This window comes from Piliocolobus tephrosceles, chromosome 17 (assembly GCF_002776525.5).
Source record: "Piliocolobus tephrosceles isolate RC106 chromosome 17, ASM277652v3, whole genome shotgun sequence".
Classification (NCBI taxonomy): domain Eukaryota; kingdom Metazoa; phylum Chordata; class Mammalia; order Primates; family Cercopithecidae; genus Piliocolobus; species Piliocolobus tephrosceles.
In genome coordinates this window covers 1,820,354-1,847,135 of record NC_045450.1, presented here as the reverse complement: position 1 = coordinate 1,847,135, position 26,782 = coordinate 1,820,354, and the positions used below count along the sequence as shown (strand labels likewise).

At 63.1% G+C, this 26,782-nt stretch overlaps 1 protein-coding gene across 1 annotated transcript in view; it reads left to right on the top strand.

Annotated features, from left to right (window-relative positions):
- CACNA1H (calcium voltage-gated channel subunit alpha1 H) overlaps nucleotides 1–26,782 on the top strand; it is a 66,663-nt gene that overhangs the window by 17,905 nt on the left and 21,976 nt on the right. The window contains exons 3-6 of the mRNA XM_023189259.1: nucleotides 22,655–22,766; nucleotides 23,046–23,179; nucleotides 23,539–23,636; nucleotides 26,178–26,337. Coding sequence (XP_023045027.1) covers nucleotides 22,655–22,766; nucleotides 23,046–23,179; nucleotides 23,539–23,636; nucleotides 26,178–26,337 — 504 coding nt within the window. The remainder of the gene's footprint in view (nucleotides 1–22,654; nucleotides 22,767–23,045; nucleotides 23,180–23,538; nucleotides 23,637–26,177; nucleotides 26,338–26,782) is intronic.

Here is a 26,782-nt window from a genome sequence, read left to right as displayed (position 1 = left end):
TGGGGGTCATGGAGCTTTGGGACTGTCAGCAGCCCGGGCGGGTAAGAGGACAAGGCCCAGATGGGCGGTTGACCCTGGGGACAGGCTTTCCTTAGAAAGTTACTGGGATCCTGGAGCAAACCCCTGCAGCCCACATTTTTTTTCTTTTGAGGCGGAGTCTCGCTGTGTCCCCCAGGCTGGAGTGCAGTGGCGTGATCTCAGCTCACTGCAAGCTCGACCTCCCGGGATCCCGCCATTCTCCTGCCTCAGCCTCCTGAGTAGCTGGGACTACAGGCGCTGCCACCTCACTCGGCTCGTTTTTTGTATTTTTTAGTAGAGACGGGGTTTCACCGTGTTAGCCAGGATGGTCTCGATCTCCTGACCTTGTGATCCGCCCGTCTCAGCCTCCCAAAGTGCTGGGATTACAGGTGTGAGCCACCACGCCCGGCCCTCACCCGCAGCCCACTTTTTGGCCTCAGGCCCCGACCACAGAGTCCACAGAGCCTGGAGCCTGGGGGAGGCTGACGTGAAGCTTCTGGAAACAAAGTCTGAGTGGAGACGGGGTCGGGGTAGGTTTTATTTTCCAGGCGGTAAAGTCCGTTGTCTGCCGCAGAAAAGCAGAGGAACCTCAGGTGGCTTTTGTTGCTTGGAGCTGTGGGGTTCCCTCATTTCCAGTTTGCCAAGGCTGCCTGGGGGCCGGCTCTGTCCCTCCCGCCTCCTGGGCTGTCCCTCAGCCCACAGGGACCACCACCCTCCCTCCCTGCTGGAGTCCTTGGAGCTCTGGGCAGCCTTCCACCGTCTACAACCTCGCCACCCTCCCAGGCTGGGCAGACACTACCCCCAACTCGGCTCCGTCTCTGAGCGCCCACTGGGTCTGAGGCGTCTGTTCTGGGCTCTTCTCGCTCACAGACGAGAGGGTCAGGGCAGAGCCCAAGGCGGGGAGCAGTGTCCATGGGTGTGGGCGTCTTCACAGGCCGGGCGGGCGCCAGGACGGGTGCTGGGGTCCAAGTGCGGCATGGGGCCCACGTGGGCCCCCCTGCCGGGCGCTGTGGAGTCAGAGCAGATCGGCTTAAGGTCCTGGGGCCTCCGCCAGCCTTCGCTGAAGTCTGAAGCCGGCCTGTAGGTGCCAGGACGTCACCGGGAAGATGCTGGAGTGGGCAGGGCCCCGGGCCACAGGGGGTGGGCGGCACACGGTGGGTGTCGGGGCGAGGGTGGCTGTGTGCCTCGATCCGGCTGGCCCAGGGCGAGTCTGCCCTTCCCGCCTGGCAGCGCCCCTGGAGCTTGGCAGGGAGTTGGGGGTGGGGCACCCCCCACAGTACGTCACCTCGGCCTTCCCTGTTGAGTAGAAAGGATGCTGGGGGAGCAAGGCTGTGCCGTCCCCAATGTTCTAGGCTCTGTCTGAGCCCCCATTACCCCATCCCTAGGCTGCCCCCCCGGCGTCCTTCCCTCTCAGATGGTGGCAGCGGGGCTGCCCTGACCCTGCCCTGGGCCTGGCCCGCCTCCGTCTGGGGTGGCTGTGGGGTCCCCAGCAGGACACGTATGTACCTGTGTGTTGTCACGCACATCACCCGCTCAGGAGGGAACCCCAAGGCATGGGAGCAGCGGGTAGTCTGCACTCCACACGGCTGGACCCCAGCAGGAGCTCCGGGCTTTCCTAATTAAACGATTTATTATTAAAGCAGCTGCTTCCCCATAACTGGCTTCCTGCAGCCACAGGGGCAGAGCCGCCCACATGGGTGCGGGGCAGGGAGGTGCATGGGGTGTGCTGGGGCACTCTTCTCTCTGGGCACCCACGGGCGAAGTGGGCTGCTGCTGCCTGTGTGTCCCCCAGGGCTCCTGTCCAGGTCCAGGCCCAGGGCTGTGGGCTGGGAGGAGTCAACAGCTTTGCTTCTCCGAGGCGGGGCAGGGGCTGTGGTCAGGGCTGGTACCGCCCCGTGGGGACTCCCGCAGTCACTGGCCCTAAGCCTTGTCAGTCCTTGGCAGCCCGCCCCAGGGACACCAGGGACCTGCAGGTGGGTACTGTCTGGGAGGGAGGGTGGTGCGGGGCTGGAGTCCCAGGACCGCAGACCTGTCCTGGGCGTGGCGTGGGGAGCCCTCCGTGTGGCCATGGACCTGGGGATCACAAGTGTCCTTGCGGGTATCGGGGTGTCGAGGTGTGGGGCAAGTTGGAGGTCCTAGCGTGTTTAAGCGGATGACGGGTGCAAGGTGGAGGTGCCCAAGAGGCCGAGGCTGGAAGAGGGACCGTGGATGACAGGGCGCTGGTGACCAGGCAGGGAGGAACGGGGTGCGGAGCTTTGCAGGGGTTTGAGCAGGTGGCACTGGGAGGCCCAGCAGGCACAAAGGTGGCCAGAGCCACGGGGCGGGAGGACGTCCTTCCGGAGTGTGGGACGAGGTGTGCTCCCCCCCAACCTCCCGAACAGCGGCTGTGCCTCCGGCCTCGGGACCCGTCCCGCCGGTGTGGACGGACGAAGCCCAGAGCCTCTGCTACAGGCTTCTCTCGCTCACTGTTTCCCGTTTTAGTATTTAATATGCGCAAATTTTAAAAATTATTTACCAAGTCACTTAACCACAATAATAAGCCCTTTGTGTGTTAACATAACGTGTTCTTTCATGGAAAAGGGTTATATTTCTCAAAACGTTAAAAATTCAGTGAGACGTGGGGCTGTGTTTTGCAGTTTTGCAAGACCGTCTGCTGCCCGGCCTGGTGGAAGTGTCCGGGGACGCCCGTAGGAGGGGTGAGGGAAGGGGGGGGCGCTCCCCAGCTGCCACACTGAGAACCACTGGTCTAAACCAGCAGGTTCACCCCGCGAGAATTCCCCTGCTCCTTCTGAAAGACTGTGGGCGTTGACCTGTGCACACGGTGGGGCCTCACGTCACATGGGGCTGTGGGCATTGACTTGCGTGCACAGTAGGGCCTCGCATCACGCAGGCCTGTGGAAGTTGACCACCTGATACGGGGAGCCGTCACCTGGCTGGACTCATAGTCCCTGCAGCCCTGAGACCCACCACAGAGCCATGGTCTCTCAGATGAGGGGACTGAAGCAGAGAGTCCCCGAGGAAGGGCAGAGCTCTTGGCGTCCTCAGTTTGCTCCTCCCTCTCGTGGCATCCGGCTGAAGTCTCCTGTGGGGCTCCTGGGTTCAAAGCCACCCCACGGCCACGGGCCAGGTGCCTTCTTCTCGCTCCTCCTGGATCCCACCCTTGGTGGGGCTAGACCCCAGAGCCCAGTACGTGGAGGTAACTACCATTTCACAGCAGCCAAGCGTCAGTTGAGCCCATTGCTGCCAGGATGGGGGGCTCCATCTCGGGGTGCTGGCATGAGGCTTTCAACAGCTGCGGGCAGTGCAGCCCACCTGGCCCAGCCTGGACTCTGCAGGGTGGAAGCTGGGGTGTGGCCGTGGGGAGGGAGGGAGGGAAGGAGGGAGGGATGGGGTCGCCGTGGCTCTCCAAGGGAAGCCCCTGCCATGCTCAGGGCTGTCTGGGCCCCTCCCCAAGCAGGGGCAGAGGCACCTTCCAGAACACAGCAGAACAGCGTGTGTCCAGCCCCCAGCTGGGAGAGGAGAGGCGCCCATTGTTAGTTTAAAAAAAAAATGACTCAGACAGTTCACAGAGCCTTCCTTTTCCTGCCGGCCTCCAAGAATTCCGATCTGACTTAATGGATCGAGTTGCCGGTGGATCGATTCGGGCACGGGTGAGAGCCAGGAGGGCCGAGTTGGCGCAGCCCTGGCCTCGAGGCTACCCAGGGACCAGGTCTGCAGCCAGCTGGCGGTGGGTAGGCAGGGGGCCAGCGGGAGGCCCCTACCCCTACCCCCACCCTCACCTCCACCCCACCACCTCCACCCCACCAGCCGGGTCTGGCCGTGGCTCGTTGGTAGGTCTCAGAGCTGCAGGGACTGTGAGGCCAGATAGGTGGCAGCTCCCTGGATTAAAAGGCCTATTCTAGGCCCAGGTCAACGCCCACAGCCCCACGTGACAGGCCCCGCTGTGCGCGCAGGTCAGTGCTGCTGGCAGGTTAATGTCCACAGCCTCCCTGTGGTGTGAGGCCTTACCGTGTGTAGGTGTGGCCACCAAGGGAAGCCTTCCTGCATGTGGGGTTCTCTGCTGGGTTCTGGGGAGCCCCGGGAGGACCACTCACCTTCCCGCAGGTCCCTTTGGTAGTTTTGCATTATGCAGGCTGGTTGTGGGGCAGGGCTTTGAGGGGGTTCACAGGAGACATGGTCTGGGGCCCTCGGGACTTTCCAGTGCTGTGTCCTTGCTGCTGCTGCTGGGCCCTGGCCTGGGCCGGATGCACCCCTTCCCGCTCCACCCTGTAGCCTCCAGCTCCTGAGCACCGCTCACTCTAGGTCCGTCTGTCCGGCGTGCCCCGAGCTTGTCCTTCGCCATTGCTGCGCCCAGTCCTGACAGCTGGCCCCATCTGTTTAGTCTCATGTCCGAGAACCTGAAGCGGTTCCTGACACACAGTAGTTGTTCTGCAAATGCCTTAGGGAGAAGGAGTAGCCCAGGTGTCCTTCCTAGAGGAAGATCCTGGGAGTGGGTTTTGAGGGCTGCGTAGGAGTGTTCCCAGGCTGGGGAGGTGGGCGGGCGATGGGCGCTGCAGGCTGCGGGTGAGTTGGGCTGGGCTTGGGATGGTGCGTTGAGGGGCGTGTGCCAGTGGCCCCTGCCCGTCTTGGGTAGACCCTGGGCTGCCATTCCTCCTTCCCGGACCCCCAGTGCAGGTTCTGCAACAGCGTGGAGTCTGACCCCGGTTCGTCCGTCTGAACCTGGCCTTGGGGCCCAGCCCCGTTCAGGGAGGTGCCTCCCACTCCCATCGCCCAGTCATGGGACGTGCCGTGTCTAGCAGGCTCTGCTCTTTCCACCTCATTGCAAATTAGCACAATGGCTCAGCTGGGTTCTAGACCTAGGGAATTTCAACCCAACCCATTAGACACAAATGCTGTGTGGTTAGGGATGCTGTGTGGTTAGAGATGTTTGTGCCAGAGCCGCCCTGACTGTCAGTTCTGAGCTCGGAGCTCTAATTAGTGCCCGACGGGCGCCTCACCCCCACGGGGGGGCAGGGGCGAGGCACAGCGGCAGTGTCTCAGAGCTTCCCTGCCCACCCTCGGGTCCAGCTGTGCGGACAGCCAGGCGTGCGTCTGGGAGGGCTGTTGCCACAGAGTGGGGTCGGCCGCTCCTGCTCTCGGCGGCTCCAGGGCCTCTTCATAGATCCCCACTGCCGGCTGTTTCTGCAGGGTGGACGTGGCAGTAGCCTGTGGTCGGGCTGGGAAGGCCTGGGGCCAGTACTTCCCACCATGCTCACAGGTGACGGGCCTGGGCTGCTGTGGGGACCCCAAGAAGGAGTCTGGGTCTCAGGTGACCCCCCAGCCAAGGGGTGCCGGCTTTGAGTCTGCACAGGCCCCGGCACCAGCCACTCTAGCAGTGAGCAGTGGGCTGATGGGGGTCCGGGGACTGGCTGGGCACAGAGTCTCTGTGGCCCAGTAGGGGATGCACCCTGAAGCTCAGTTATCTGCCAAGAAAATCGTGGTGCTGGGAGGGGAGCGGCCTCTGTCGTGCAGTTACACCTGCCTCCCTGCAGCCCTTCCCCCAAGTCTCTTCACCCCAGGGGACGGGGAGGGCGCCCTGAGGATGGTGTGGCCTTCTGGAAGCTGAGTGTTCGTCTTCTGCAGCTGCTGTGAGCATGTCCCACGGATGGGGTGGCGTGGGTTCGGCTTAGGTGGGAGCTGCCTGGGGACAGGCAGAGTCCTCCAGGCTGGGAGGAAGCGCTGTGGGAGGCCTGGGCGGCCTCACTCCCTCCCCACAGAGCTTCCCTCAGGCCCTCCACACCTTCTCTGAACCCTACACTGGACCCCAAAGGCCACTGTGACTTCAGAGGCTGCCACTCCAGGCGTCTGTCCCAGGCGACCCTGTTGGTCATTCCACTGACGTGTACGAAGTCGTGCACTGACGTGTACGACTCTCCGACACTTGGAATTCTAAGTGACACAGGCTGGATGGAGTTTGACTCCAGCAGGCGCTGCCATTCCCCAGGCCACCCCTGGGGCCGATCCCCTCCAGGGCCGGGTCCCCTGCTGCCCGGGCCTCAGCCCCGGCCCTGACATTACACGCTGCGGCCGCCAGCACCCTTGGAGACCCAGCCTGAAGTTCAGGGCCGAGGGCCCTCCTCATGGTACGGTGTGGGGACAGCATCTGACTGAGACCCACCCTTCCGTCACCCCGGAGTCCCCCAGGCTGGCACAGCTAGTGGCTCATGGTCACACGTGTGTCATAGGTTTGAGGGCTGAAGTCTGACTCGGGCAGAGAGTGGAACAAGCTCCAAGCGGGAAATGGGGTGTTGGGGTGGAAGGAAGGGGACCCCCCAGGGCAGGCTTGGGAGGGCGTCTTAGTCTGCTGGGGCTGTGACAAAAATTCTGAGGACGTGGTGGACATGCCAGGGCAGGGCTGGGAGGATCGGGCTCCACGGGGGCCGCTTCTGGGTGCAGACTCCTGCTTCTGCCTGTGTCCTCACGTCGTGGGAGGTGGAGGGGTCTCTCGAGGTCCTTGTTATAGGGGCATTAACCCCATTCCTGAGGGCTCCCCCGCTCCTGACCTCACCTCATCCCAGTCACCTCCCAAAGGCCCCATTGGGTCTCCGCGTCTGAGCTCAGTGGGGACACAAACTCTTCGTCCCCAGCAGGTACCCAGGCTGCGGGCACTGCCCTTTCTCCCTGGTCCCACTGTGGTCTCCCCCACCCCCTCTCCCTGAGGACCCCATGGTCCCTCCCCCCCCCGGAAACCCTCCCCATGGACTCTCCCACCCCCTCTCCATGGGGCCCCTCATGGTCCTTCCCTGCTCTGCCTGGGACCCCCCCACACCAGGCTCTCCTGCCCTGGATCCTTGGACCCCCCCATAGTCCCTCCCACGCCCACTCTTTCTGGACCATCTCCCATGGCCTCCCCGGCCGTCTCAGCTACAGGCTCCTTCTGGTGCCCCATATTCATATCTCAGAGTCCGAACCCACCCCCCAAGTGCCTTAAAATGTGACTGTATTTGGAGATAAGGGCCGTTTGGAAGGGGGTTAGGATTAGGTGAGGCCACAGGGGGACGCGGATGCAGAGGGGTGACAGCGGCGTCTACAGGCCAAGGACAGCAGCCGCAGGAGGAGCTGGCCCTGCCTACATCGTGGTCTCAGACCCCAGCCTTCAGGCTGTGGGAGAGTGAGCGTCTGTTGCTTTAGCCACCGCCGTCCAGCAGACCGGTGTCCCGCCCCAGAGGGGCCATACTGTCCCTCGGGTCCCTCCCTGCCGCCGGCCGGACCTGGCTCACCCCCGGCCAGGAGCTCCTGCACAGGTTGGGCCCGGATGCCCCTGCCCCTGTCTCCACCGAGCTCCAGAAGTCGGCGTTGGGGATGAAGAGACGTGGCAGAGTAGCCGTGGCAGGCAGGGGTGGCTGTCAGGGCAGGGGGAGGACCAGACGGTGGCATCTCACCAGCAGGGCAGCCCCCATGGCCCTCCTAGCCCCTCCATTTTCCCCGGGGGATAAACTGAGGCTCTATGACCTGTCAGGTCTCAGAGACCCTGTTGGGTGGTGAATGGGTGACCCGTGGACAGCAGGCTGTGGCGGGTGTGGGGCTCGGCCCTCCCCGCACGCTGTTCCTCACACCTGCTTGGGAAGCGAAACCACAGCAGTATCACCCCTGGCTGGGCCTGGCCGCCGCCTCCGCAGGCGCGAGAGCTGTGTTTTTATCTAACGCGCCTCCTGGCACTGGTGGAAGGGGTGTGTTGTGGCCCTGTCGGTGGGGTTTGGCCTCGGGCTCCTGGGCAGGGTGAGTTGGGGGTCCCTGACCTCAGTCACTAGGCTGTGGTGGATGGAAGCCCTGGCTGACCAGGCATCGGGGCTTGGGGACTCCCCCTGTGAGGTGAGGGAGGTGGGAGAGCAGACCGAGCTGCTGCTGAGTGGCTGCTCCGTTCTCTTCATTTATTTATTTATGTATGCATTTGTGTGTGTGTGTTGTTCTGTTGTTGTTTTGTTGTTGTTGCTGGTGTGATCTCGGCTCGCTGCAACCTCCGCCTCCTGGGTTCAAGCAATTCTCCTGCCTCAGCATCCTGAGTAGATGGGATTACAGGCGCCTGCCACCACACCTGGCTAATTTTTCTATTGTTAGTACAGATGGAATTTTATCATGTTGGCCAGGCTAGTCTTGAACTCCTGAGCTTGTGATCCACCCACCTCGGCTTCCCAAAGTCCTGGGATGACAGGCATGAGCCACCGCGCCTGGCCTCTTTTTTTTTTTTTTTTTTTGAGATGGAGTCTCACTCTCTCGCCCAGGTTGGAGTGCAGTGGTGTGATCTCGGCTCACTGCAACCTCCGCCTCCTGGGTTCAAGCGATTCTCCTTCCTCAGCCTCCTGCGTAGCTGGGATTACAGGCACATACTACCACGCCCAGCTAATTTTTTTGTATTTTTAGTAGAGATGGGGTTTCACCATCTTGGCCAGTCTGGTCTTGAACTGCTGACCTCGTGATCCACCTGCCTCGGCCTCCCAAAGTGCTGGAATAACAGGCATGAGCCACTGTACCCAGCCCATTTTTCTTTTTTAATGTATATCTGGTTGCCAGGTGATACTGAGGGGACCGGGCTCTGCTGGGACAGGGCTGAGGGGCGTCATGTGGATGGACGGCCGGCCCATTGGGTGCCCTGGGTGGGTCCCCGTCCCTGCATACCGGGCGAGCCGGCTCCTGCGTGTACACAGGCGTGTGGTGTGTGTCCGCGTTGCAAAACACTGGATGTTGCAGGCCTGAGCTGGGTTTTCACACAGATTGAGACGACGGCGTCACTCACAGAGCATGTAGAGGCGAGAGGGACTTGGGCCGCCGTGGGCTGGGGAGGAGGGTCCCATAACTGGGGGCAGAGCAGGGGCAGGCTGGGTGAGGAGGGGTTACCCCAGGTGTCTGAACCCCAGGTCTGTGGAGGCCCGAGGTCTTAAGGGAGATCCCCAGTGGTGAGACTGGAGGTGCCCTGGGGCGTACAGCGTGGGCCCGTGTCCTGGCATCCCCGGCGTCCCCACACCTTCTCTGAGGCACAGTCACAGTCTCTGGGTCCTGAGCAGGGCCCACAGTCACAGCCAGGGCGTGGGGGAGCCGGGGAGGCACTGCTCTCCGTAGCCCTGGGGAGTGGCCTGGCTGGCCTTGGCTTTCCTGGGGCAGGGGTCCCCTTGGCCACCGCGTGGAGTAGGACGCAGGTAGGGAGGGGCCTGGGTGGGGGGGGGGGGGGGGGCAGAGATGAGATGCAGACTGGGGAGAGAGCTCGGTGCGCAGCGGGGGCCGGGATGCTGCGGAATGGGAGCCTGTGGCTCCCACAGGGAGGTGCCTTAGGGGAAGAGGACCAGAGTGAGGTCAGCCCTGGTCCGCAGCCACCCCTGCCCCGGACTCCCCGGGCCAGCACCCGACCTGGCCGCCAGTGTGCTGAGGACAGACCTGCTGGGCTGCTTTGGCAGGGACTCACCCCGTCTTCCCGCAGGAAAGAGCCTTGGCGGGACTGCTTCCGCCAGCTTCCCAGCCAGACTCAAGGCTGGAGCTCCAGGCCACGTTCCCATGGAGGGAGCGCCTGGTCCCCTGGGGTGGTCTCTAATTTGGGCCGCAGCAGCTGTGCAGTGGCACTCAGGCAGTTATTTCTGGCCTGGAGAATTCCAGCCCGGAGCAGGCCCCACGGGCCCGTCCCAGGGGCGGGCGGTCGTCTTCCTCAGGGTCTCCTCCTGGCTGGGTTTCTGCTGCCCACGCCTTTTCCTTCCAAGCTTGGGGGCTTGCAGCACCCTCTTATGGGGACCAGGATGGGCAGGGGCGAGGCCAGAGGAGAGGAGCTCTCACCGGCACAGCCGGCCCCTCCACCTCCCGCTCCCAGGACAAAGCCTGCCTGACCAGGTGGCCCTGACCTGGGGCAGCTGCCGAGTCCCCGGCAATGGTGGGAGCTGAGCCAGCACTTTGATGCGTGTGTCGGCCAGGAGTCTTGGGATCTGCTCCACTTTCAGGCAGAACATCCTGCATGGTCGTGCACCCAAGGTGCTTGCCGGCATTGCTACACGCTGCCACCAAGTGGCTGGCAGGGCCTCAGGTTTCTCGGCCTGCACAGCCAGGCTTCCCACAGGCACCCAGATGAGGGCTGGGATCAGGCACTTTTCCACTCAATTATGCCTTGAAAAGTTCCCAAGTCAAGCTCTGTTAGAGATAAATAGATACATTAGGTCTCTTCCTAATTAGCATGGCTTTTAAAATTGCACGCAGTTAGAACTGTCAGCATATGCTGCGAACCAACCTCTCCTTTCGTTCCTGGAGGTGGGGGACCCGCCCTTGTCTCAGGCCTGAAGAGGGCTGTGTGTGTGTTCTCCACTCGTGTGTGGGGTGAGCACGGCCCGTGCACACAGGCAGCTACACACACATCACACACCCACACCCAGACACGTGCTTCAGGTCCCCACACTGCCCTCACACGCATGCGCCCCTCGCACACGCACGCCCCCACACATGCCCCTCTCACCTGGGGCAGCTGCCGAGTCCCCGGCAATGGTGGGAGCTGAGCTAGCACTTTGATGCGTGTGTTGGCCAGGAGTCTTGGGATCTGCTCCACTTTCAGGCAGAACATCCTGCATGGTCGTGCACCCAAGGTGCTTGCCGGCATTGCTACATTGCTCTCGCACACATGCCTTCCTCGCACACACATGCACACAGGCCCACTCTGCCGCCTGTCCCTGGCTGCTGTGTGCTTGCCACCCTCCCTGTCCCCCCACACCGATGGGCGCGACGCTCCCCAGGGTGAGAAGTGGCCGCCCAGGTGAGCCTGGTGATTCCCCGGGCCGTGGCAGGGGCGGGGTCCGTGCCTAAGACAGCTCAGACCATGTGATCTTTTCAGCTCCTCCGGTGGGTGGTGGGTGGGAGGCTCTGTGGGGTGGGGGAGGCGGGCCTCACCCCGCCTGGGTGCAGCCCCACGGACGTAGAGTCGGAGGCCAGGGCCGCTCCTTGTGGGGCCCGAGTCTCCCGAGGCCACTGTGCAGGGAGGAGCTCCGTTGAGACGGAATGTTCCGGCAGCCGAGAGTGAGTAATCCACTCATGGAGCGGTGATTTCAGTCCCCCAGGTGGTAGCCTGTGGTGGGCGTGGGCTCCCCGCACCCCTGCGCTGGGGGTGGTGCTCTCCCACGGGCAGCCCAGCCCCCGTGCCCTCCTGTGACCCGCGGCGCCGGCTGGAGACAAACACTCCATGTTTGGCTGCTGCCCGGGCTCCGCAACCCCCACCGCCCATGTGAGTCACGCAAGTCCAGGCGGCTGGCTCCGGCCGCGTTCCCCTGGCCAGGCCACCGGGGAGAGGGGCTCCCACATCGGGGCCCTGGCTGGGGTAAAAGCTCAGGGTAGGCTGCACTTTGAGACTCAGAGCAGACTGGGGGGCGACTGGGAGAGGCGAGGGGTGAGGACCAGGACAGAGGCCAGGAGAACTCGCAGCACCCTGATGAGACAGTTGGTCAGTGTGGCAGAGACCCCCACCTCAGCTCCGTTCCCTGCCTGGGATGGGGTGCAGGTGATCTCTGTGGAGCTGAGTCCTGAGTCCTGGCCCCAGCCTGAGAGCTCCCGGGGCGGGAGTCGGCCACGGGGTCCATGGGCACTGCAGGTTCGCAGGAGGGCAGCTGTCCCATCTCTGGACATTTCAGTCTCCAGGGCTGGTACCGGTGCCTGTGAAGGAGGCCTGGGCCCCACGCACCACTCCCGCCCCCACCTACTGGGACACCCACCACCCCTGTCCCCCACCCTCCATGACACCTACCCTGACTCCCCCAGCAGCAGGGATTGGGGTGGGACACGGTGAGGCCCTGGGTGGCCGTTTCCGGGAAGTTCTGTGTCAAGCCTGGAGCCCGGGAACCCGGTACCCTCCAGCCCCGTGCGGCTGTGGGAATCCTGGGGCTGCCCTCGGGAGCCGGCCTCCCCAGGACCCCTGACAGGTTCTGTTGGGTCTGATGGCACTGCGTCCCCCCACTTTTCCCCAGCACAGAGGGGTCCTCAAGACCCCACCCGAGTTAAAACCCTGCAGTGGCTTCTCCCGAGGAAGGAGACAGGCGTGGGGGCCGCCCTCAGCGTGGAACTGGGGATCCCGCCGGCCCCTCCCCCCAGCCCTGACCGGGTTTCCTCCTCCCTTGTCTCCATGGCAACGGCCTCCAGGGAAGGAAGAGAAACCTCCTTCAATCAGCGCATCCCTGGCATCCCTGATCCTGGATCGCGTGGCTGCCTTGCCCTCCCTCTTCCCACCCAGTCCCCTCCCCCTAACGGGCCCCGCTGGAGAACAGGACACTTGCCTGTTGTGGCGTGGGGGTCGTGGGTCCGGGGGAGGCGCTGCGCTCAGGGCAGACTCTGGAGCAACCTGGGCACCATCCTGTCCTGCAGGTTTCATGTATTTTCTGTCGTCTCCCCTGTGAGGGGATCGTCCCCTGGGGGGCGACCCTGGGGGGAGCGTGTGAGAGTACATGCGTGTACACAGGTGTGCACGTGACCTGGCATGTTGCTCCCCCAGTGAGGCCTGTCCCATCCCACCTGCTGGGAGACTCCACAGTCTGCAAACATCTGGCTCCAGAATGTCCTCACTGCAGAGGGAGACTGAATTAATTAATTCCCTGCTGGATCGGTTAATTAACCGCAGGTACTCTGGAGCCCTGTCCGTGCCGCCTGGGAGAAAGGATGTCTGCCTAGGCGGCTGCAGCTGCCCCAGTGTTTCATCGGACGCCAGGGACCAGAAGAGTCAAGGCCAGCTGGGCTGTGCCTGGCCCCTCAGGCCTAGGTGGAGCTGGTAGGGGAAGTGGGACACCAGCCCACTCCGCAGGGTGCAGGCGGGGCCGCGCCGGACTCCAGGGACTCCAGGGCGTCACTCCTGCCCACGGAGGCTTCCGGCGCTTCAGGAATGGTCAGGCCCAGCCTGCCGCATGCACAGGGCCCCTCCCTGAGCCCTGAGATCAGGGAGCAGACCCTGGCCAAGGCTCCGGCCCACTGAGTCCTTGATGGCTTTGGGCCTTCCTGCCCGAGGCAGAGGCTGAACTGTGGAGGCCAGCAAGTGTGGGACCGAGGCTCCGGTGAATGGGGCCACCAGCCCCAGAGGACTCCAGGCGGCTTGGCCTGGGCACCTGCGCACAGCGGCTGTCCTGCCTTCGAGGGACATGCATGGGGAGGGCTCCTCACCTGCTGCCGTGGGCTGCTCGTCTCCCGGCCCTCAGCCTCATCCTCTGTGAGCCTGGGAGGAAGCACAGATGCCACATGAGTCTCCGAGCGCCCTTGCCCTCTCGTGGGCATCCGGACCCCCTGGTGGAAGGCAGGTCTCAAGGCGCTGGAGGGCACCAGGAGTCACGTGGCCGGGTGGGCCCAGGGCACGTGGGGGCCTTCTGCCCAGCAGGAGTGGAGGCCACGTGGCAGGAGGAGGAGACGCCCCCCACCACCCGTGCCTTCCCAGGTGCCGGGTCTCAATTCCCCGTCCAAAGGGCGCTTTGAGTGGCGACTGCAGATAGGCACAGGGCTCCAGCGAAGCTGCCATTTAGAGGGAAAACTGGAAACGCAGGCTGTGGTGATGTCTGAAGTGAGGTTCACGTGCCACGGGGTTGGCCGTTTCGTTCCACGGGGTTAGCCGTTTACTTATTTATTTGACGATCAGCTGATTTTAAGGAATTAACATTTTAAAGTGCATGGGTCAGCGACCTTAGTGTTGTTGAACCATCACCTCTGCCTAGTTCCGGAATGTTTCCCTCTCCCCAGAGGGAAACTGCGTCCCCATCAGCCCTCACTGCCCAGTCCCAGCCATCTCTACCTTGCTTTGTCTCTGGGTTTGCCTGTGCGGGACTTTCCGTGTGACATGTGGTCCTTCTGTGTCCAGCTCCTCCTGGCATCACGTCCCCGGGTTCACCCGCGTCGTGGCGTGTCGAGCTTCCTTCTTTTTCATGGTTAGGTAATATTCCGCCCTGTGGCCAGACTGCGTTCCGTCCATTCATGGGTCTGTTGGACACCGGCCTGTTTCCATGACGGGCTGTCGGGGTCAGTGCTGCCGCAGACACGCGTGGGCCCGTCTGTCGTGAGTGTCCGTTACCTTGTCCCTGGAGTAGGCAGGATTGGCCTTCATGGCCTCACCCGCCGGTTATCCGGAGCAGGCTTAGACACGCCCTGGGTGGGAGCTGGACTCCTGGATGCTGTCTGTGGGTCCTGCCAGCAGCAACCAGACTCCCACGTGGACCCAGCCATCTGCAGAGGCCTCCCCTAAGTCTGCCCTTCTGGGGAACCCCGGAGATGCTCAGAAAGCCTAGTGGGGCCGGGCGCGGTGGCTCACGACTGTAATCCCAGCACTTTGGGAGGCCAAGACGGGCGGATCACGAGGTCAGGAGATCGAGACCATCCTGGCTCACACGGCGAAACCCCGTCTCTACTAAAAATACAAAAAGTTACCTGGGTGAGGTGGCGGGTGCCTGTAGTCCCAGCTACTCGGGAGGCTGAGGCAGGAGAATGGTGTGAACCCGGGAGGCGGAGCTTGCAGTGAGCTGAGATCCGGCCACTGCAGTCCAGCCTGGGGAACAAAGACGGACTCCGTCTCCAAAAAAAAAAAAAGGCGGCCGGGCGTGGTGGCTCAAGCCTGTAATTCCAGCACTTTGGGAGGCCGAGGCGGGCAGATCACGAGGTCAGGAGATCGAGACCACCCTGGCTAACATGGTGAAACCCCGTCTCTACTAAAAAATACAAAAAACTAGCCGAGCGAGGTGGCGGGCGCCTGTAGTCCCAGCTACTCGGGAGGCTGAGGCAGGAGAATGGCGTAAACCCGGGAGGCGGAGCTTATAGTGAGCTGTGATCCGGCCACTGCACTCCAGCCTGGGCGACAGAGCGAGAGCGAGACTCCGTCTCAAAAAAAAAAAAAAAGGCTAGCGGGGCACGGCGGTCCACGGCAGGTGAGTAGCCGGTCGGCATGCGTAGGGAATGGAGGTGGGGTGTGAGGGGGCCAGGGTGTACCACACTGGTCCTCCCGGGGCTTCTCAATGGGGTCTCCTTCACGGTGTTTTGATTAAAAATGCGCGGCTCCCTCGGGGTGTCCCAGCAGGGCTGTTCAGAAGCTGGGCCCAGGGGTCTCGGAAGGCCGGGACCCGCCCTGCTGTGACTGCACAGGCGGGGACTCGCGGACATTTCGTTTTTGTCATTGCGCACGCAGGGCCTGGATTCGCCATGCAGAAAGCCAGACGATGCCGTGGCGGGGGGTGAATGTCAAAGGGTCTCTGTGGACTCTGCCCGTGTCCTGAGTGCCCTCATCTTGTCCCTCCCCGTGGTGGTTTCATCCTCCAGAGATTCTTTGGGAACTTCTCTGTATCTCTGCACACACGTGCGCACACACGCTCCTCGAGGTGGCCTGCACTACGGCTTCGCTCGTGAATGGGGTCACGTGCCCTCCGTGACTTGCTCCTCCTGCGCTGTGTACCTTGGACCTGGCTCGGTCCTGATGCCCACAGCACCACTGCCACCTTTCGGGTGGCCACGTAACGCTTCCTGGCCGGGTGAATGTGCCGTGTCAGTAGAGACGTTCTGCTCTCCAGCTCTTGTCGATACAAGCAGTGCGCCCTGTGACCACCACTGCTGACCGGTGCATGACCACCACTGTGGCCGGCAGACTTCAAGGCGGTCGGTTCCACCCCCGTGGCCTCAAGGGTCCTTTGGAGCTGCCACAGTTCTGAGTGGGGGTGGACATAGACACAGGGCCGGAGGGTCGAGGCTCTGTGAAGGTGGGAAATGTGTCATTTCGCTCTGACGCGGCAGCCGGTTCCCGGGGATCTCCTGTGCCACCCAATGACTCCCAGGGTCTGCGGCTGGCCCAGCCCCTCCTGGATCTCTTGATGTTGCTTCCCCTGCAGCAAAGGGGACAGAGTTCCCTCCACACTGCGGGCTGATGGCTGTTGCGGGAATGGGCTTCCCCCGTGAACAAGACATAGGGCTGCTGCTTAAGCAAATTGGAGAAGGTCGAGCACTCCTGAGAATGAGGGCCGGGAGGGGAGGATGTGGCCAGAGCGGCGTGGGGCCGTGGGCAGAGCAGGTAGGGAGGGAGCAGCCTCAGCCTTGGCATCCTCTGCCCAGGGCAGGGAGGGTTTGCCCAGCCAGGGGTGGGTGCAGAGAGGGGAGCATGTGGCTGAGAGTCCTGGCTGCCTGTGACTCCAGCTGCAGTCTGTGCCCTGCGGGGCGTGGGGTCCTGAGTGGGGGACTGTGGCCCACCTCACTGTGGGCTTCCCCTGCCTACTCTGGGTGCCTTCCCCGCCCACGCCCCTGCCCCTGGCTCGGGCCGCTGGTGCCCAGCTGTTGTGGATTTGGCCTAATGGGGCTCAGCTGGCTGAGCAGATTGCTCTGGGGGACAGCATGCCGGGAGGGAGCGGCTCAGCCTCCCGATCCTCCCAGCTGCAGAGCCCTGCAGCCCCCGCACTGATGTCAGGATGCAGCCCAGCAGGGAGCCCCACTGGGATTCCTGGAAGCCACAGCCTTGCTTGGGGGCCACTCTGACCATAGAGGAGGAACCAGGCAGCAGCTGCACCTGGAGACGTCCATCACTTCGCTGGGCTGGCACTCCCCCGTGGTCTGAGGAGCTGAGGCTGGCCCATGGCTTTGACGCCTTAACCATCTCTTGAGGAGGGGCACACAGCCCCGCCTCCATCCCTTTGTAGAAACATCTGTCCTGACCTTGCTCCGGCAAACATGGAGGCCTTGGTGTGGTGAAAACGTGTCCTCCGGAGCCAGCAGGAGCCAGGCCAAGCGGTGTCAGGAGGGGAGGGTCTTGTTTTGCAGGAGGGTCTTGTTTTGCAGGAGGGTCTGCATGAAACCTGTCAGTGCCAGAAAGATGAAATAGTCTGTACAGATGGGGACGCTGAGGCTTAGAAAAGGGGAGGTGCAGGTGGAGGTAGAATTGGGGTCAGGCTCTTGCCCCACGGCCCTGGCCTGAGGATTAGTCACGGGGCAGGGGCAGGGAGGCCCTGGCCCCAGGATACCTGAGCCAGCAGGTCTGGGCGAGCCTGGGAGCTGATGTTAGCTGATGTTTTGGGTTGGGGTGGTCCAGGACCACCCTTTAAGCCGTGCTGGTCCCACAGCACGCGGGCTTCTGAGGACCCCCTGTCCCGAACCGGGACCTTGGAGACTGCTGGCTCTGGGGAGAGGGGTCCCACGGCACCTCAGGGCTCAGCTGGCACTGTTTGGGGGTCTCGCAGCCCTGACCTTTGCTGAGCGGTCCTGAGACTGGCTCCTGGCCCCCAAGAATCCCAGGTCTCCAGCATCTTCGGCGCAGAGATAGCAGCTGCCAGGGCTCCCCCCACTCCCAGACACTCCCCCTCACCCAGCAGCGGGGAATGCAGGTCTTGCTGCCCCCCACACAACAGGCAGTACTTCTGGGGCTGCCCACGCCCACACCCAGGGGCCAGGAGATAACGGCACTTTCAGAGCTGTGCATTTTCAAGCTGGGAAGAACAGTTTGGGAGTCTTTTTCCTCCTCGACTCCCCCCGGATGAGAAAGCGGGGATCAATGGAGCAGCTCCAGTGAAGCTGTGTGTTTCCGGCCAGGAGGCCACTTACTGGCCCCCCAATCTAACCCCAGCCCTCCCAGCTCGGGTACACCCAGGACAGGCCCAGGCGAGGCGGCCGCTTCAGCACCACGGACAGCAGCCGCCACAGCACTGCCCGCCCTGCGTCCATGCCTCCTGACCTGCCAGGGGCTGGCATTTGGGGTGTGCTGGAACTGGGCCCCTCAGAGGGTCCCCCAGGTCCTGAGAGCTGAGGGGGCTCCTGTGGACCTTGGTGTGGGCCGCCATGGCCACAGGCGGTGCCCATGTGGGAAGGGGAGCACTTAGCACCACAAAAAGGAGGCTGAGAGGCCATCTTTGTTCCAGGGTCCTGAGGGAAGCAGTGGTCGGCAACAGGAAGCCTGCGGGGGTGAGAAAAAGCAGTTCTTTTCCCAGAGACAGAGGAGCTGGTGTCCCTGAAGCGTCCTGGGCAGGACTGGTTTTCTTCGTGGGTGCCAGCTGGGGAGGCCTGGCCCCAGGCAGGGCTGCAGGAGTAGGAAGGGGGCTTTGCACCTGTCCAGCCCCTCAGAAGTGCACAGGCCTTGGAGACCTGAGGAAGGGGAGGTGGCCAGGGTCTGCTGGACCTGGCAGGTGCCCTGAAAAGTATCCTTTTTTTTTTTGACATAGGATCTTGCTCTGTCACCCAGCCTGCAGTGCCATGGTGTGATCATGGCTCACTGCAGCTCCACTTCCAGGGGTCAGGCAATCCTTCCACCTCAGCCTCCCGAGTAGCTGACACCACACCCAGCTAATTTTTTTGTTAAATATTTTTGTAGCGGTGAGGTCTCACTACATTGTCCAGGCTGGTCTCGGACGCCTGAGTTCAAGTGATCCTCCTGCCTCAGCCTCCCAAAGTGCTGGAATTATGGATGTGAACCACCGCGCCCAGCCTGAGAGCACTGATTTTAGATTGTGGGACTGAGGGACAGTATGGGTACTGTGCTTGAGGAGTCTTTCATCAGGACCCCACCGCCGAGGGGGTCTTCAGCCCTGTTCCCCTGTCGAAGCCTCTCTCTGGGCGGGAGGGGGGAGGTTTCTCCTTTATGAGCCTCTGGCCTGCATTGTGGGGCAAGTGAGCCCAGCCCAGCGGGGGCTGCCTGGGGAACATGTCACCCAGGCCAGACTCCAGGGACTGGAGAAGGCCCCTGTTGTGGTCCCCCCCAACCTTGGTCTGTCAGAAAAGAGGAGTCACTGAGGTCCTGGGGCTTGGCCCAGGGAGATGAAGGAGCAAGGGTTGGTGGGTGCGTTGCCGGTGGCCGGGCCTCAGGGTCTGCTCCCTGCCTGAGGGAGACCCCGTAGCTGAGACCATCTCACTGTGCCGCTGCCCTTGGCTGCCTGGCCCTTCCCTGGCTGGGTTCCCTGACCGTTCTGTCGCCCTGCAGCCACCAGGCCCCGTCCCAGGGCTGCTCCCGGCCACGTTGGCCTGCCTTCCTCCCACCCGCAGTGGAAATTGATTCTAATTTGTAGAAGTTGATTTGAAACCTAAAAGAATTTTTAATTAAAACCCAGAAAATCCTTCTGTGTAATTAAGGCTCTAGAAGTCACCGGGCTGCGTGCGGTGCAGCCGGCAGATACTGCCTGTCCTCAGCTGGCCACAGAAGTGTGGCCGGGATGGCGTGACACATGAGGGCCAGCCTGCTCAGCCCGGAGCTGCCCGAGCCCCTGCTGGCCTATGCGGGGCGTGGGACGTGGACTGGCTGCTCCCCTCTGCTCCCCTCTCTAGGCAAAGCCCCAGGGGGCACTGGGACCTGGTACATCGGGCAGTCCCTCTCCAGGGCAGGGAGGGCTGGTGGCTGGGGTGTGACCCGGTTGGGAGGTGCCCAGCATGCCTGCCTGTCACCTCTTCTGTTGTGAGAGGCCTCCTTGGGGCCCCCCGGACCCTGCTACACCACCGTTCCCCCCAGATCTGCACCACAGGCACAGGGGTGGGGTCCTTGCCATTGGAGCAGCTCTCTGGGATTGTGGGGCTAATTTCGGGGTGGGTGCTGGGGGAAGGGGAGGCAGAGGATCTACGGTGGGTAGGGGCCCTGTAGACTCAAGAGCTGTGAGCCGGGAGGCTGGCCTGGCTGTGTGGCCTCAGGCATACTCGGGGTCTCTGTGAGCCAGCACCTGTGCAGCACCGTGGGTCCAGGAGATTTGGGGTTGCCATTGTCGCCAGGCATAGCTCAGGAGGCCATCTGCAGTTGGGGTGCCTGCAGGCCCAGCCTTGCCCCTCTAAGGCCTTCAGCTGTGTGTGTGATTTTGGGGGCGCATGCGCCTGGATGGGAGGGGCTCACTGGAGCCACACCCCTGCTTGGAAAAGACAGTGCCCCATCCCCCCTAAACCAGATGGTCTGAGAGGTCGGGGAGGGGGACCCAGGCCCCCTTTTGGCTTCCTTCACAGCCAGTCACAGAGGCTTGGGGTGGGTCTCAGTGGCATGGTAGAAGGGGCAAAGGCGTCCAGGTAGGACCCTGGCTTGGGGACCGCTAGCTGGTTGTCTTTGAGGAGTGACTAAGCACTGGGTCCCACCCACCCCTGCCAGCCCCTCTGTGCCATGGGGGCAGCTCTCATGGTGACTGGCACTGACTGGCCCTGGGCTCCGACACCATCCGCTCTACTCTGCCGGCTGGACAGGCCTGGAGATGGCTGGTCAGAGGTGCCGGCCCCTTCCTTTCTGTCCCCATTGGGCTCTCTGCCGCAGGGTCTGGGCTGGGTCCAGAAGTCAGCATTCCCCTCAGTGCTGGGGAGGCCATGCTGTACCTTTAGCTCTAAGTCCTGAGCTGACTGGGGTGGCAGGAACTGCCAGGGTCAGGCAAGTGGCTGGGGGCCAGCCAGGGTGCAGGGAGGGTGTGAAGGGCCTTGTGTTCAGGTAGCTCCCTAGCTTAGGGCACCCCCCACTTCAGCCTGGACATTTCTGGGGGATCTCCAGGGTGATTTCAGAGCAGGCCTGGGAGAAATCAGGCAACGGCTGGAGACATCTGGAGGGGGGTCTCGGCCCTGAGTCGTGGAGTCCAGGGGTGGCTGGAAACTGCCTGCATTCGTAGTGGAATGTGTGTGTGCTGGCTGGGGGCCCGACTTGAAGGAGAGTATGGAGAGAGGGGACAGAGAGGCGGCCTCAGGTACCCATGGGACAGTCTCACCACCCCCATTGGGTAGACAGGTAAACTGAGGCCTGGGATGCCCTGTGCCCAGGGAGAGGCAGTGCCACCTGCAAGACCCATGGCTCAGCCAGGCTGGGGTGCAGTGCAGTAGGGGCTCAGGTCAGGGAGCACCATTCCCCACACCTCCCTCTGCTGTGTTCTGTCCTGGCTGGGTGCCTTTGAGCTCCCCCCCGCCAGCCTGTTCCGTTGACCCAAGAAAACCCCTCCCCCCGGAAATGACGGGCCTTGGAGATGCACAAAGACAGTCCCCAGCCACCCCTGCAGAAAGGTGCTATTTGCAGCAGTTAGGGGACAAAGGGGCCCGAGGCGGGGGGCAGAACCGCCATCCACCGTCGTTCCCTTGCACTGGCATTGGGTCAGGAGGCTGGGAGAGGCCAAGGGGCCTGGCACGGCTTCCACCGCGGGGCCTCGGCTCCTGCCCCCACCACCTTGAGCAAGTCACGCAAACCCCACCCCCACCTCGTCCAGCAAGGACCGTGTTCCGAGGCTTGCTGTGAACGTGCTCACACACTGGCCGCTGGGCTTGCACTGGGTGCGTCACCGGTGGCTACAGGCGGCAGTGCGTGCTGTAGCCTCGCCCACCTACGGGACAACGGCGTGGCGTGCCAGCATGCCAGCTGCCTTGGCGGGAGGCTAATTTCGGCTTCTTGCAGCCGTGTTACAGCAAAGGGTCTGTTACTGCTGAACCCATTAAGTATAATTACTGCCCTCTTGGCGGGAATGCGTAATTACATTGGTGGCCTGGTAGCCGTGGCACTGGCATCCAATGCTGACCTGCCAGGAGGCTGGGGCCCTGGCTTTGTGGGAGGGAGGGTTCCGGGATGGGCTGCTGGGGTCCCTGAGGGAGGGGCTCCAGGCTGGACTGACAGGCGAAGGCAGGGAAGGTCCTCGTCACCGAGCCTCTTCCCCTCCTACTGTGGCAGCTGCCCTTGCTGTCATCCCTGAGAGTTTCAGACACTCAGACCCTGACCTCAGTGCTGCACGCAGCACCCGGGACCTCTGCTGTAGTGAGCATGGCCCGTGTTGGGCAGGGGGCGCTGCTGCTACCATCATCCGGGTCCCAAGCAAGTCTGTCAGGGGTGAGGGGGAGCCCCGGGCACTGAGGCCTGTGGTCTGCGCGAGGTGGGTGCCAGGAAGGGCGGCCACTGAGAGTCAGGCACAGGCCCAAGTCCAGAGCCAAGGGTGGGGACGGCCACCAGGCTGCCCCCGAACTAGCTGTGAGTGGATGCCCAGCTTCATCCCCTCCTCAGTTCCCACGTGTTGGGGACCGCAGGGGCTGGCAGAGCTGGGGGACTTCCTGAGGCTGTTCGCGGACAAGTTGGCGTTTTCCAAATGCCGACTTGTGTCTCCCTTAAGGAAGGTCCCTCCGGGTCCACAGTCATCCACCGGATTGCCCCTCCCTCCTCACTCAGTTTCCCTGGTCAGAGTGGGGCCCTGCAGCCCTGGGACGGAGGGCCGGGAAAGCCTGCCCCAAGTGTGCCGCCGCCCAGGCCTGGAGGGTGGGACGGGGAGTCCTGTCCCGGTGGGTCACAGTACCCGGACATCCCCTGGGGCCTTCCCAGTTGCGCAGGGTGCCCTGCCTGCAGTCCCCCAGCGAGGGAGCCCTAGGCAGCCTGGGCCCCATGTGGGCAGCTAGGCTCTGGGAGCCTGAGTGGTCCTCACTGGGGCCTCACTCCTGACGCGGCCAGCCCACCGAGGGCTCCTGCACCCCGCTTTCCAGATGAGAGCCAACGCCAGGGACTTGGGGGCCGGGCCTGGGACGGCGACCTCCATGGCGCAGAGCCCGGCCAGGCGCAGGCTCCCAGCGCCACCTGGTGGCTGCTTTCAGGACTGTCCGTGGGCCCTGCAGGTCCCCATCCTGGACGCCCCTACGCGCGCACACCCATGGCGGGGCACCGGGTGACCGGGTGGACACTTGGAGGGCCCCGTGGGGGCGGGTCCCGGGCTGCGCCGGCGTGCTCCTTAACCCGCGGTGACACGTGGTTCGAGCACGTGAGCATGCTGGTGATCATGCTCAACTGCGTGACCCTGGGCATGTTCCGGCCCTGTGAGGACGTTGAGTGCGGGTCCGAGCGCTGCAACATCCTGGAGGTGAGGGGCGTGGCTCGGGGGTGGGTCGGGGGCGTGGTTCGGGGTGGGCGGGGCTAGGGCGAGGTGAGGTTCAAGGCGGGGCAGGGCGTCGGGTGGGGCGGGGGTGTGGCTCGGGGTGTGGCAGGGGTGGGGGGGGGGTGTGGGGGCGGGGCTCAGGCGGGGGCGGTGCTCAGTGTGGCGGGGCTGGGGGCAGGGTGAGATTCGGGGCGGGGCTCAGGATTGAGGGGAGTGGGCTGAGCTGAGCCGTTCCATGGGCTCTTCTGATTTCTCCTCCCGCAGGCCTTTGACGCCTTCATTTTCACCTTTTTCGCGGTGGAGATGGTCATCAAGATGGTGGCCTTGGGGCTGTTCGGGCAGAAGTGTTACCTGGGTGACACGTGGAACAGGCTGGATTTCTTCATCGTCGTGGCGGGGTAGGCCCCGCCTCGGAGAGGCCACAGCGTTGGCGAAGGGGCCCCGCCCCACCCCACAGATCCCTGTGTCCCACCTGTAAACAAAGATGGGTGGTGTGTTCTGGTGGGATCCAGGTAGAACCAGGGACCCTGTCTGGGACTCCGGAGATCCTCCTTCCTGGGCACAGGTGAGGGAGGTGGCCTCGTGGTATGACCAAGGGTCGTGCTCCTGCTACCTTGGGGCCTATCCTGGCCGGTACAAGGCCCTCCGGGTGCCGGGCTGGCCGACTCTGTGCCTGCCCACCTTGCTCTGCACCCCAGCCCCACCCCTGGCTGCCTGGGCCCCTCACCGAGCTGCTCCCTCTCGACCCCACCCCCAGCATGATGGAGTACTCGTTGGATGGACACAACGTGAGCCTCTCGGCTATCAGGACCGTGCGGGTGCTGCGGCCTCTCCGTGCCATCAATCGCGTGCCGAGTAAGTGACCAGCCCCACCTGGGCTTGAGACCAACAGGCTTGCGTGTCCGCTAGCCCTGCAGAGCCCTCAGAAGGGGTCACAGGAGCACAGAACTGGGAGGTGAAGGTTCCCAGGCACTCAGGCCCCAGCACTGGGGGGGCCCTTGCCACTCTCTGTGGGCCCTGCAGGTCTGGGGAGAATCAAGCTGGTGGCGGGGGGGGGGGCAGTCAGCATTCACAGGGTCCCGGGCTCCCACATGGCCGAGTGACAACCTCGAGTTCCTCCTCTGCATGGCATCTGGGGCAAGGCTGGGGGCCAAGCAGATCCCTGGTAGATTTGCTGTCTGACGCATCCTAGTGTGGCTCATGGCTGGTGGAGACACCCTTGTGAGTGCAGCTCAGCTCACCTGGGCACTCTGTGCAGCACCCCCTTCACTCCCACACAGGTGAGGGGAGAGCCTGACACCTGTCCTGAGGACAGCTCACCCTCCCTACCCGCCACTGCTTCTGGGCCCCACCCTCCTGCCAGCAGCCCTACCCAAGGGAAGAGGGGAAGCTGGCTAGCCAGGGCTGGGCCTCCGTATCCCCTGCTGAGCAGCTGATTTTCTAGAAGGAAGGCTGGAAACCCTTGAGGACTTACTTGGCCAGCAGGTGTGAGGAGGGGGCCAGGTGGAGAGGAGCTTCTGTGTGTCTGCTGTGCGCTGGGGGTGAGGGGAGGCAGAGGAAGAGCTTCCCGGAGAGTCACGTGCCTGCTTCTTTGGGAAAGATCCTGTCAAACCCGGGCCACCCACCTGCGTCAGGCGATGGGGTGGGACCGTTCTTTAAAGCCCCCAGGGCTACATTCAACTGCTCCGGTTCCTGGTGGTGGGTGCAGCCCCCACGAGGCCGTAAGAGGCCCGAGTGCACACTGCGTGTAGGAGTGGCCCCATGTGTGCACATCCCGGTATAACCCAACCTTTGTGGCTACCTAACTAGGGTCCTGGTGGCCTTGGCACTCAGGGCTTGACCTGCAGCACCCCCCCACAAAGTCACAGACCCACAGGGCTAGGCACTCCTTCCCCTGGAGCCTCTAGCTTCCCGAAAGGCAGGTGCCACTTGTCCCCGAGTCGCTGGTCCCCAAGCCTGCCTTCCCCCTGCCTGCCTTGGCTTTACTGTGTGGCTCAGGTAGGGCTTGAATACTGTGTGACTCTGACTAACAGAGCCTGAACCTCAGTTTCTCCTGAAATAGTGGCGTACGGGGTACCCATGACCGCAAGGGTGGCTGAGCCTGCGGTGAGTGGACACACGTGTGGCTCTTGGCCCTTTGCCCGGCACCCACTGTGTGCTCAGTCTGCACATCGGCCTGGCCCCACCTGTTAGAGCATGAAGTAGCCCGGCACACACAGCCCCCTGGAATTCCACGGATGTTTACTTTTCAGGTTAAATTCCCCGAGTGGCCCTAATTGTCGCCAGCAGCCTGGCCTCCTGGGGACCTGCTCGTGTCTCGAGGGAATTAGGGAACTCTTCCAGACTGCATAATAAGGATCCTGATAATGAGGGCACATTCAGGGCTGCATCCCATTCTGTTGGCCTGGGGTCCACTCTGATCCCTGGATCATCTGTGATCTTTGAGGCAGTGCGGTCTGGCCAGGGCAGTGTTCACCGATTGCTCCTGTCGGCTCTTTTGACACTTGAGTGCCCCTCCTGGCTCTGACTCACCCCATGACCTGAGGGGCCCGTTTTGCCATTGATACCCCAGGGTGCTGGGTGAGACCTTAGCGTCCCCAGGTTCCTGGCCCAGGGCTCTACCTGCTGCCTCAGCCTGGCCTTCGCTTAAATTTGGGGAAAAGGACGTCTTGGGGGAGCAGGCCCAGGATGAAGCAAGGGACGCATGGGGCTTGGCTGACCCCCTTGCTGGATTAATCTGGAGTTCACGTAGCTCATAGCACCCAGGACTGATGGCTTCAGTGCTACCTCTTGAAAAGTCACTGCCTGTCCTCCCCACTGCCTCCAGCAGCCTCTCTGAGGTGGGGGGCTCTGCTCTGGTCAGATTCTCACTGGGCATCAGAAAGTTTTCAGGATCCCAGACCTGCTGCAGAGACCCCCAGGAGGCAGCGCACCACCTGAGATTCTGGGGCTCCCGAGGCTGCTGCTGCCTTGATGGCAACTTCAGGGTGCCGCTGGACAAGCCTTGAGGGCCACTGGGCTCCGCCTGGTCATCCTGAGCCCCTGAGATGCCGCATGGTCAGACCTGCCGCGGGCAGTCCCCTGCCTCCGCTCCCACCCCTCCACACCGCAGCCCTCCAGAAGCAGCACATTCCTGCCCTCCTGGGATGGTTGGAGGTGGAGACCTGGCACACCTCTGGATGTCAGTGTCCCTGGAGGCTAGCGGTGGTAGGAGGGGCGCCCCGATCACCCTAGGGGTGCAGGAAAGTCATCAGGGAGTGGCCTGAGTCAGTGTGCGGTGGGCGTGGACGCCCGCTGTGAACAGTGGACAGGGCTCAGCGGACCCAGGAGGGGCTGTAGCCCCAAGGACGCTCCTGCAGGGCTTAGGAGTGCCAATCCTGGCCCTGCTGCCCACAGGCATGCGAATCCTGGTCACTCTGCTGCTGGACACGCTGCCCATGCTCGGGAACGTCCTTCTGCTCTGCTTCTTCGTCTTCTTCATTTTCGGCATCGTTGGCGTCCAGCTCTGGGCTGGCCTCCTGCGGAACCGCTGCTTCCTGGACAGTGCCTTTGTCAGGTGCCCAGACCCCACCCCTGTGAGGCCCCGCCCACCATGCATATAACACACCATGTGGCTCCACCCAACAGTTACCTCACCACGTGGCTCTGCCTATCATGCAGTTACTGGCCCTCCACCCCCACCTTCGTCATGACTCTGCCCACCGTGCAGTCACCTGTCTCTCCTGCACCCTCGACCCCCTCCCCCCCATCACGGCTCTGCCCACCATGCAGTTATCCGTCCCTCCCGCCCCCCATGGTTCTGCCCACCATATAGTCTCCACCCACCATGCAGTCACCTGCATCCCCCCCACCCCCGTCATGGCTCCGCCCGCCATGCAGTCACCACCTCACATTGGCTCCGCCCACCATGGAGTCCGTCACTGCCCCACGTGGCTCCGCCCACCATGCAATGAAGTCCCCGCCTCACATGGCTCCGCCCACCATGCAGTCGTTGGCTCAGC